At 37.7% G+C, this 11,365-nt stretch overlaps 1 protein-coding gene across 2 annotated transcripts in view; it reads left to right on the top strand.

Annotated features, from left to right (window-relative positions):
* The window catches only part of LOC113665655 (tRNA-dihydrouridine(20) synthase [NAD(P)+]-like), a 12,922-nt gene extending 3,186 nt beyond the window's left edge, over positions 1-9,736 (top strand). For both annotated transcript variants that reach the window (XM_089200257.1, XM_089200260.1), the window contains exons 4-18: positions 246-337; positions 1,374-1,417; positions 1,920-1,980; positions 2,330-2,377; positions 2,720-2,785; positions 3,554-3,624; positions 3,879-4,079; positions 4,716-4,767; positions 5,318-5,439; positions 6,909-6,990; positions 7,317-7,387; positions 7,536-7,589; positions 7,978-8,011; positions 8,210-8,283; positions 8,824-9,736. In XM_089200257.1, coding sequence (XP_089056383.1) covers positions 246-337; positions 1,374-1,417; positions 1,920-1,980; positions 2,330-2,377; positions 2,720-2,785; positions 3,554-3,624; positions 3,879-4,079; positions 4,716-4,767; positions 5,318-5,439; positions 6,909-6,990; positions 7,317-7,387; positions 7,536-7,589; positions 7,978-8,011; positions 8,210-8,283; positions 8,824-8,920 — 1,169 coding nt within the window. In that variant the 3' untranslated portion in view covers positions 8,921-9,736. The remainder of the gene's footprint in view (positions 1-245; positions 338-1,373; positions 1,418-1,919; positions 1,981-2,329; positions 2,378-2,719; positions 2,786-3,553; positions 3,625-3,878; positions 4,080-4,715; positions 4,768-5,317; positions 5,440-6,908; positions 6,991-7,316; positions 7,388-7,535; positions 7,590-7,977; positions 8,012-8,209; positions 8,284-8,823) is intronic.
* The last annotated feature ends 1,629 nt before the right edge of the window (positions 9,737-11,365 follow it).

Genomic DNA, 11,365 nt, shown 5'->3' with positions numbered 1-11,365 from the left:
TTTGCTGGATAATGTGTGGATATTATGGGGAGAAGTTACATGTTTATTCACTTCTGAGAGTTAAAGGGTAAATAAAAAAAAACTGAATCAAATAGATTCATAAATTGTTTATTTCTAACTTTAACCAGGACATAAATGCAGGTCTCCATATCAAAACAACTAATAGGGCCAAAGTTCTTAGAAGTGAGCTTTTGCAGTGTAAATTTATCGGTAAGTTTAATCCCTGAATAACCTTTTTCTTTCAGAACTTTTGGGCACAGTTGACTTTGTGCTCACTGATGGAACAGTTGTGTTTAGGACGTGTCAGGCAGAGAAACAGAATGTTGTCTTTCAAATGGTTTGTACAACCTTCTAATTACCTGTCTGAGTTTTTAACAAACTTTTAGAAAAATGAGTACATCTATAAGTTAGCATGTGGAGAACTGATTACTCACAACAAATACCTTTATGTTCAAAACAAAAAAAAACAAAAAGGTGGCCATGATGCAGTTGTGCATGTTATGAGAAACTTGTGAGCTTAAATCTTGTTTATAGATCTAGTAAACTAGACTCTGCATTGGTGAGTCAGTGGTGCAAGTCCTGACTAGGTCTCTGTGCTGTGTGCTTGGGCAAGGCAGTTTACAATCAAATTGGTTCCATCCACTCAGGAGTATAAATAGGTGTTTGCATATTGTCCAGGAAAGATAAAAAAAGGGTAAAGTCAGCTCTCAAGCCAATTGGCTCATCCAGCCAGAGCTTATAACAGTTTCAGTGAGGTAAAGCATCCACTCCCCGTGGATGGGATGCTAGTTCCCATGCATTTCTTCAGCTTTCCCTGTGTACCTATTGATACTCCTGGGTGAAGAGAGGCACCCTGTGAGTAGTGACCAGCCACATCTCAAACCCAAACCTCTGGACCTACACTGTACAGTCCACATATTTAACCATTAATCCTCCAACCAACTTTCTAAATTCCAATTTGACTTGCAAACATTGGATAAGAAGAGCTACCTCACGGAATGTTAGACTTCTAAATCCCATTTCTTTTATTTTTATTTGTTTTATCCACTTGTCTCCACATACTGTAAGAGAATCTGACAAAATTCTTGGGGCTAACAATGGATGAGGAGCCCATCTTGAAGGAGTGGCAATATACCATGTGCCTCTGTGCTGTGTAAAAATGAGGATAGGCACTGTTCCTGTACATGTACCAGCAATTGTAAAATGTGCCTTTCAATATTGAAAATATGTTAAATATTATAATTATATAACTTGCTATCATGTGATACTGTTTACTTCTGTTTGTTGCATTTGCATAAGGTGTAAACTGGTTCTTGTATCAACCGTTGATACACAGCCACAGGCTGTGGTTGACACATTTTGTGTTTTCTTAGGGCACAGCAGACCCAGAGAGAGCCTTGAAAGTTGCAAAACTCTTGTAAGTCACTGTTATACTGTTATGGTCATTCAAATTACACAGTCAGACAATGTTTTAAAACTTACTGTTCTAAAATTCTGTTCAAAGCCTTGGTGATCTAATAGTGGCAAATAACTAAAGAGAATGTGTTACCTTTGTTATGTCATCTGCAAATGGTTAGATGTTGTAGTCTCCTTGGGTAATGACAATAAATGTAGGCCCCTTCTACTTCTCTGTACTGGTTGGTGAGACTCTTGCACTTTTTGCAAAGCCATGAGGAGGGACTATAGCTCCTGGTATTGTGGTCTGGCCTTGTTTCCAAAAATTCTTGAATAAGTGAATAATTTAATTTCAAAAAATTGGAAACTACTCAATGCAATCTGACCAAAAATCCCTACAAATCGTTGTAAAGTGCTTCTGAGCATATTGAAAAGGAGAATGTGCCATATGAATGCATCATCATTATCATTATCATAATGTTTATGATTGTCTCACTTAATTTGCTTTCTGTTACTCTTGTTAGAGAAAATGATGTTGCTGGAATTGATGTAAACATGGGCTGTCCAAAAGATTATTCTTGCAAGGTAAGTGAAGGAAACCATCTTTGAATTTGAGAGGATAATTTGGTTAAATCACCTAAGTTGTTGATGTAAATTGGCCACCATAAGAAGTTTCTGAAGCTGATGTTGTAATGATGTGCCCTTCATCAGAGCAACATCAGCTTTAGAAACTTTTTACAGTTTCTTTAGAAACTTACCCCTTAATTAATTTCAATTAAATAGTTCACTGCTGGCAGGTGATGTTTTCTCACACCTATTTCAAGGTAGATTATTGCAACAAAAATGTTTGGTACATGAATGTAAAGCTGGTAGCTGGATTGCTGAGCATTGCAAGCTTGCCACTTATTGTTTTTGTTTCTGTTTATCTTTGCAGGGAGGGATGGGTGCAGCATTATTGTCCCAACCAGACAATGTGCACAAGGTCAGTTACACCATCCCATAAATTTCACTTGTAACATTTGTATTGGGTATAATCTTATTACACTGCACTTTTAATCTTTAAGCCTTTGACACCTACATGTAAGAGTGACTAACATCTAATTTCTCCTTACAATATCACCCCTGAATCACACATTGAGGCCATGAGAATAAACGAAGTGATCATAAAATAATGAAACACTTGATTTTAAAACAAATTCTCCTTGTCAACGCCTTGGAAAATGTGTAGCTAGCAGTATGGAGAATATGTACATTGTACATTGATGTTAGGTTGTAAAGCCGGGGTTAACTAACATGTCTTTTTACTGGTGGTATTTTTGTGCAGATCCTTACAACCCTTGTGCAGGGAGTGTCAATGCCAGTAACATGCAAAATAAGAATTTTGCCCACTGTAAGTAAACGATGTGAATTTAAATATTGCCTTTCGTACCAAAAGGTGCCTTTTGTTATTGACCTCTGTGGAACCAAACTTAAAGTTGTCGTAGAGCCTAAAAGAACTGAAAGTAATTTCTGTTTTATGTGAAATGGATGGAAGATAACAGTCCTGTGAAATTTAAATTGCGAGTCCTTTGTATTATGGTTGTTAGCGGGCTCAAACTTGAAATTCCTTGAAATTCATCGAACGTTTTAGAACTTGAATCTAGGCTCGTCCGTAACTCAAAGTGTTCGAGAATTACGATTTGAGTTTCGAGGAACAACTCTCGAGGATCGAGTTTCGAGGATCGAGACATGCGTCCTTATTCCTAGCTCGTTTCCAGTGTCTCTCCGTTGGGGTTGCAGGAAGAGAGGACCTTAGTTCTCTTATGTCAAGTTTCCCTTCTGATTTTGATGTTTCTAATTTTTTTTTTGAGGGTGAAAAATGTTCCGTAACACAATGTCAGTGTCTGTGACTGACTGTGATTTGGCCATCCGTGACTGTTATGTTCACCCTTAAAACAGATAACGATATTTTTCTCAAGCTCATCCAATACTTGCTAATTAACCCGATAGTAATGCCAAATTCTCTCAACTGATTTAAAGGAAAATGTAAAGGAGAACAAGTAGACGGGAGAATCCTTAACAGGACCTTATGTATTATATATTTAAAAATAATTTTTTTTAGTTTTTCTGTCGCCTAACGCGTTGTTTATTTTCGTTCTTGTTTTCTTATTCTTTGTAGATTGAAGAAACAGTTGGTTTTGCTAAAATGGTAGAGGAAACCGGTATCGTCGCTCTGGCTGTTCATGGAAGGTAGGTTGGCCACAGGTATGCAGGGCAAGAACAACACGAACATTTTGTGGTTGTTGCTAGGGCGCGAGGCGAGAAATTATTTCGGGCTAATCTTTTTCTTAACGGTTTTACTTCACGAAACATTAATTGAAGGTAGAATAAAAGGAAAGCTAAGCAAAGGGAAATTTTTAGGAAAGGAATCCTTGTAGTAGAACGATTGCTGAACAGTCAAAGACTATTGTTTTAATTCATGATTTTATTGATATTTTTCTTAGGGAAAAACACGAGCGTTCACGAGATCCGGTGCACATTAATGTCATACGTGAAGTTGCCAAGGCTGTCTCCATTCCTGTAATTGCAAATGGTGTGTCACTACTGGTAAATACGTACAAAGATATTGAAAAATATCGTCAGGAGACAGGTTGTTCGTCAGTCATGTTGGCAAGAGCCGCTCAATGGAATCCTTCAATCTTTAGGTAAAGTTCTCCAAGGTTTTTAGTTCTGAAATGCTTCTTTTTTCTCTTTGCCATTAATTAAACGTACTAATTCATATGTCCAGTTAATATGTAGCTCGGGAATAATTTCGTTGACCTACTTGTGCTCAATGCTGGTGTGTGAACTTTTACGTCTGCAAGCGAGAATGACTCATGTAGCTTCCTGTTTTCACTTCTACATGTGGTGAGGGTAGAAGGCGTAATGAGTATGCAGAATGGCATAATATAATATCTGTGGAATGACGCTAGGGCATAAATTAACATCAGGACAATCTACAGGTGTTCCGCGTAAATTATACTATTCCGTAAGTCATGCCACATGCCGCAAACGCGTTCCGCCTTTAACCCTCACCGTCTCACGTGTGAATGAGAATGAGCTTTGTGAGAGGAAATTGTCTTTCCCAATAAAACAACCGATTAACCGGACGAAGATTGAAATCGCACATTATAATTTTGATCCAGAGCAGAAATGTATTTTCCTTTCTAAATTCAATCTTGGTGGTCGGGTCCCGTTTCTAAGAATGATACATGTTGGGTCAAGATTGATCGATCGTACGGCGTAAAGTTTTACTTTGTGTGATCAATGTATTGACCAGATTATTTTAATTTCCAATACAGGAAAGAGGGTTGCTTATCTGCCTCACAAGTGATAACGGAGTATATTAAACTGGTAATGATTCAAAAATTCAAATTCCCTTTCTTCTTGTCGGATACTTTATTCTTGGTTTTAAACCGAAGTTATCATATCCCACCCAGTTTTAATAATAGGTGTGCGATTCTTAGTCAAGTTGTTGCTGTTTTGGGGTGATTCAACCTCCAAATGACTTATGAATCACTGTCACATCGATATCGCTGCTGTGATATGTAAATGACGTGAACAGCGCAAAATCTCAGTCAAAGGACGTTATATTCTTTACATGGGTCATTCCCACTCTTTCAACACTTTTCCGAGGTCATTCCTTACTAACTACTTGCATTAGGCATCCTCTCTGTATACACTTAAATATGTAGCTGTTTTCTGTTAAAAAGCGGAGCCTGTTTGATAGAGGTATAACTCCAGTCCACCCATCTTCCTTTTCGACTTATCCATTGCATGGAACTGAATTAAGTAAGTTTAGTATTCGTCAAGGTGATACGTAGCTATACGAACATCCTATAGTGGTAGAGGGATGAAAAGCATCAACATTTACACCGGATATTTATATTCTCCGTCTTTGCAGGCTATAGACTTTGACAATAACTTTGGGAATACAAAATACTGCCTTCAGCGGCTGTTGCATGAAGATACAACATCTTCAGAGGCTCTTCAGCTTCTTCATGCTAAAGAAATGCGAGACATCTGGTAAGGGCCTAAGAAGAATTTCTGAAGCTTGCTGTGTAGTTGTGCTCGGCATTTGCACAGGATTATTAAAAAAATCCCCTACCAGTATGTGAAAAGCGGAAGTGAAGTGCATTTATATGACGAGGTTTTATTATGTCGAGGAAAGACAAAATGAGTTTCAGTGATACTGCTTGAAAAAGCTTCAAGGTTTTAAGGTCAGTTTCGCGGCGTGCAGTACTACCCTAATAGCGAAGCATGTCACAAAATATTATTTTGGTAAGACAGAAAACACAAACGAGGCAAAAGTAAACCAGGAACGTATATTATTATCTTTATATTAATTTGATTACCTTACCCATTACCTCAACCAACAGATAATTTGACATACTGTCTTAGGCATGAGGAAAACCCATCTTCTACCCCATGAAAGAAACTGACTTTTTTTGCAACCTTGCGAGCATTTCCCACTCATTCCCAAATTTTGTTACAAACTTTCTCAGTGAAATATGGAATCTTACCTCATACTTTGATGATGCCGTTCAGAGGAACCTTGCGAACATTTCCCATTCATTCCCAAATTTTGTTACAAACTTTCTCAGTGAAATATGGAATCTTACCTCATACTTTGATGATGCCGTTCAGAGGAACCTTGCGAACATTTCCCATTCATTCCCAAATTTTGTTACAAACTTTCTCAGTGAAATATGGAATCTTACCTCATACTTTGATGATGCCGTTCAGAGGAACCTTGCGAACATTTCCCACTCATTCCCAAATTTTGTTACAAACTTTCTCAGTGAAATATGGAATCTTACCTCATACTTTGATGATGCCGTTCAGAGGAACCTTGCGAACATTTCCCATTCATTCCCAAATTTTGTTACAAACTTTCTCAGTGAAATATGGAATCTTACCTCATACTTTGATGATGCCGTTCAGAGGAACCTTGCGAACATTTCCCACTCATTCCCAAATTTTGTTACAAACTTTCTCAGTGAAATATGGAATCTTACCTCATACTTTGATGATGCCGTTCAGAGGAACCTTGCGAACATTTCCCATTCATTCCCAAATTTTGTTACAAACTTTCTCAGTGAAATATGGAATCTTACCTCATACTTTGATGATGCCGTTCAGAGGAACCTTGCGAACATTTCCCATTCATTCCCAAATTTTGTTACAAACTTTCTCAGTGAAATATGGAATCTTACCTCATACTTTGATGATGCCGTTCAGAGGAACCTTGCGAACATTTCCCATTCATTCCCAAATTTTGTTACAAACTTTCTCAGTGAAATATGGAATCTTACCTCATACTTTGATGATGCCGTTCAGAGGAACCTTGCGAACATTTCCCATTCATTCCCAAATTTTGTTACAAACTTTCTCAGTGAAATATGGAATCTTACCTCATACTTTGATGATGCCGTTCAGAGGAACCTTGCGAACATTTCCCATTCATTCCCAAATTTTGTTACAAACTTTCTCAGTGAAATATGGAATCTTACCTCATACTTTGATGATGCCGTTCAGAGGAGAAAACATAAAATGGAAACCATGAAAGATGACGAGGTAAGACAGACTACCAAGCAAGGAATTAAACAAATTGATAGTCAATCAGAAATTTAATTCTCCTTTTCGAGGTTGGAAGTAATCAAGAAAACAATATCAGTATGTTCATACTTACCTGTCACTCATGTCTGACAACAAAAACAGTAGGTAAAGCTACTGTTCATGAAAATTTATGCTCAGTGCCAATGAGCAGCTCGTAATTACATGACTTTGAAACCAAAATAAAAGAAAAACCCTCAAATTATCCTTCCTAAGACTTTAATGATAGGGTTACTCCTATTTTGTCCCACGGTGTCTTTTTTGTTGTCGAATTTTGTCAAATGTAGAATGAGAAGAGGAAACGAAAAAGTTCAGATTCTTCAAGTGAAATAACTGAAATTAAAGTCAAGTATCTCAGGTTAGTAATCGAACTGTGATTTGTTGTTTTTTTTGTCAATCGTTGATGGAAAAACAACGTTACTATTTTAAATTAATTCTTAAGCAGTTGCTTTCTGGACTGTCAATATTCATGTTTACCTCCAATTTATTTTTCGTCTTTTTTGTAGAAAAATGTACACAGGTGGTGTCACACCTAAAGGGATCCTTCTAGAGTGGTCAAGGTTTGCATTAAATTTGGTATTTATTTACCTCCCCTGTGAATAATGTTTAAGCCGCTTAGCGGTTGTTGTTTTCAAGCGATGACGAAATCAAATCTATAATTGTGCCTCGTCGTCTTGAGTGTATTTGAACCCTGATGGGTACACGCCCAGCTTTTCTTTTCTTTATTGAGGGCCATGTTGGATTTGATACTCCAACAAACTGCACGAATCTGTAACCAGATTTTTTTTTAGCGTTATCTAATTGCCTAACTTTACAATTTCATTTCTACACTTGTAGTAGTTGGAGATGTTGTTCAGTTTGGTAGCAGCAATAGCAGAAGCAACAGTTAAAATGAATAATGACAAAGACAACAATGACAAAAAGTAATTTTTTTTCTGCTTTCTTTAGGCGAAACAGAATCAAACAGCCTACATATGAAACCGTAAGTGTCTTTTATAAACCAGTTTTTGGCCTGGTTTAAAGTTCCTTACTCAGATTTTTCCTCGAGACAAAATATGAATTGGAATGGTTTAACCTTAACATTCTGCAATAAGGTAAGTTACATTATTTTAATGATTGAAATTCTTTAGTACGATGTACGAGGTCATGCATAATTCATCACTATTCTCTTTTTTGGCAGATTGAAAGAGAAGAGGATAGATGGTTCAAAAGTGTTGTTCTCGTCGGAGACAAAAAATATTCTTCAACGGAATGGTGGGTGTTCATAAGCAAGTGTCAGTTGTTTCCGCTGATGAGTACTTAAATTTTCATCTTTGGTTTTATTTTACGTGTTGTAAGTGTGGAACACGCGATGGCCTAGGGCGCTGGACTCTGGGAGGAGAGTTCCGGGATCGAGTCCTGGCCAGGTCATTGTGTCGTGTTCTTAGTAAAGATACTATACTCACATGAAGTACTTCTCTTCATCCCGGAATATAGATAAGTATTGCTAATTGTCAGATAAAATGCATCCTAACCAGTAATATCCCTAGTTGTTTCATGCTTTGAAAACCGGGGTAAGGTCCTGGCGGTGTGCCGGAGTATTTGGGCGACTAGTTCCGTGTCTCTCTATAAAGCAATATGCTATACTGTGACTGGCTAGTTTTGTATATCAATCGTAGGATGTAGTGAAGGAAAAATCGGTGTGATATCAGATCATATATGATAATCAGATGAGAAGTGGTCTATATAAATATTCTGGTTAAAAAAAAATGAGTTAAGCTTCTTGTTATTTTCGTCATAATTGTATCTCTGCAGGGAAGGCAGCAAAAAAGCTGCTGAACAGGCTGCCGCCATTGTTTGTTTACAATCCTTGGGTGTCCACGACGGACGATTGAAGGAGGAGAGCACGTGACATTACCTCTTTCTCCACGGTTCTCCGTGGAATCAAGCTCAAACAATCCCCGAATGGAATGAAACTGTATGCTCTCTACTTATGTCGGAATGACACATAATTTACATGGATAGAGGTTGCAAACCACAATTCATCCTGTTGTTCATCAAGACTGGCTTGTGTGTTTCAGGCGTATTTTTGTGGTAGGCTCTGTATGGATGTTGGCTGTTCTGTAGAAAACGAAAAAAAATGCAATTGTCGTGCCCCGAAAAAGTCAAAATTTCACTCTCCTGTTTTGTCTGAGTTCGTTGTTAGTTGTCATGAATGTCGTTAGTATATACCACAGGTGAATGGTGCTTTTCGTGCGCACTGATTGGCTCGTTCGGAAGTGATTAGGAAGTGCACTTCACCTCTGAGCAGCCGCAGAGGCAAAATCGCGCGTCAAGAGTTTAATTTGTGACCAATTTTCGGTGTATTGACAGAAATCCACGAATTTTTCTATTTCAGTCCAGTATATACTACAAAGACACTTCGCTAAGATGAAAGTGTTGAATATTAACCTCCGTTTATTTGAATAATGGATCATTATTTATTATAGTGTTGCTATGTTGAAATGTGTTTAGTCAGAAATCAAGTCCACTTAACAAGGAAAACTTCACAGTCGGTTACTTACACGAGGTTTAAACAAAACCGTGGTTTTACGCAATCAGTGGGCCTTAGGTTGTACCTGTAGTTAGATCGATTTCATTCACTAAATGTCCTTTCCACTGTCAGCTTTCGTTCCTCGGACACTGTTCACAAAATAAGTGTTCTGATTAAAGGTTCGGCTAAACTGAAGATGGTTTAGAACGCGGTTTTGTTGAAAAACGGCTAACGTTTGTTTGAATAATCAGATCATGGATTCCTACTCTGCAATTTTCCCGCAGTTTTTTAATTATGATGTCTCCATTTTACCAGACAAATAACTTTTGATTTCCCCTTTCCGTTGAAGGCAACTTTCTATGTCAAGACAAAAAAAGGAAAATTTCGTCACGTAGCGTAAACGTTGGCTGTTCGTTAAAATACATATGTCCACAGGCTTCGAAGCTGTCGGCAAATGGTGCTTTTTAGTTAAAAAGAAGACAACGACATTGATCTCATATCATGCCATCAAGGTGCGAACTCCAAAATGAATGAAAGTAAAGGTTATCATGTTTCGTTAAAGAAGGTGTGCTTGAAATTTCGTGCAGAGAGAAATCAAGCTTGGACATTTCTAAGGTATTCTGTCGGATGGAATTTAGTTACACTCAACATAGCCATTAGTCTTTGAAATTGTTTGTTAAACTGGGTTAAACGGTGCAAGCGAATGGTTTGAGGCAGAACAACATGGCCAGAGGTTGGAAAACGCCATCGATAAGAGGCGTCGGTCATCGTTCTAAAATATGACTGCTGAAATAAAGAAAAATAATTTAAACTGCAGAGTTGGCTCAGAGCCAGAACACTTTTGCAGCCGTTTCAATGCGTTTTTTTTTTTTTTTACATCTTTTATGTCTTCTCGTTTTGCCTCACTGGGAATCATGCTTGGACATTTTCCAAGGTATTCTGTCGGATGGAATTTCGTTCCCTCGATATAGCCATTAGTTTTTGAAATGTTTGTTAAACTGGGTAAAACGGTGCAAGCGAATGGTTTGAGGCAAAACAACACGGCCAGAGGTCGGAGAACGCCATCGAAAATATGCGGGAAGAGCCTATCTTTCTAACATGTGACTGCTGAAAAAAATCTGAATAATGCAAAGTTTTTTTTTATATATCTTTTATGTCTTCTCGTTTTGCCTCGCTGGGAATCTTTTAAATTCCCCCAAGGCTTGTTTTGTATATGCACATTGCTTTTGAAGGAAACCCTCGTTCGAGTTCGTTATGGTTAAAAGCAAATCGATCTTAGAAATCATGGAAAAAATGACGTAACAAATGTTTAAAACCCTGCATAAGGGACACGAGACTCATTTGCGACGTCGTCCCTACGATTTAAGGGTTATATTATGGGAGGTTAGAGCGATTTGCTAATTCAAAACCAGTCATTCGTCGAGCGGAGCAGTATCCATCACATGTAACATGAGGGCTTTAATTTTTGCAGGTTCGGTGGATATCTATAAGATTAAGTCAGGTTTCGCTGCGAGTAGTCCAGCAAAATGAAACGCTGCACAAATCTACTTCCTTCAGCTTCAGAAGTTATCCAGATACGAATCAAGTGTTACTTCATTTTCTTTGTATCACGGCATGCATAGAATATATCTAACATGCCCTTCTGTTGACACAGTTTTCTGATCTGATGAACTTGGATCAGAGGAGAAGTAAAAATCACTTACTGATATTGATAATCTTTTATTGTAAGAAAAGGCAAAATATGTGCTTGTAACCCTTTAAGATGATCTTTTTGACCAAATTATATTCTACTAAGGAATACATCTACTTGTATGCATTACAAAA

The sequence above is a fragment of the Pocillopora damicornis genome, chromosome 3 (genome assembly GCF_964200805.1).
Source record: "Pocillopora damicornis chromosome 3, jaPocDami1.2, whole genome shotgun sequence".
Classification (NCBI taxonomy): domain Eukaryota; kingdom Metazoa; phylum Cnidaria; class Anthozoa; order Scleractinia; family Pocilloporidae; genus Pocillopora; species Pocillopora damicornis.
The sequence above is the reverse complement of the archived record's forward strand: the minus strand, read 5'-3'. Positions and strand labels throughout refer to the sequence as shown.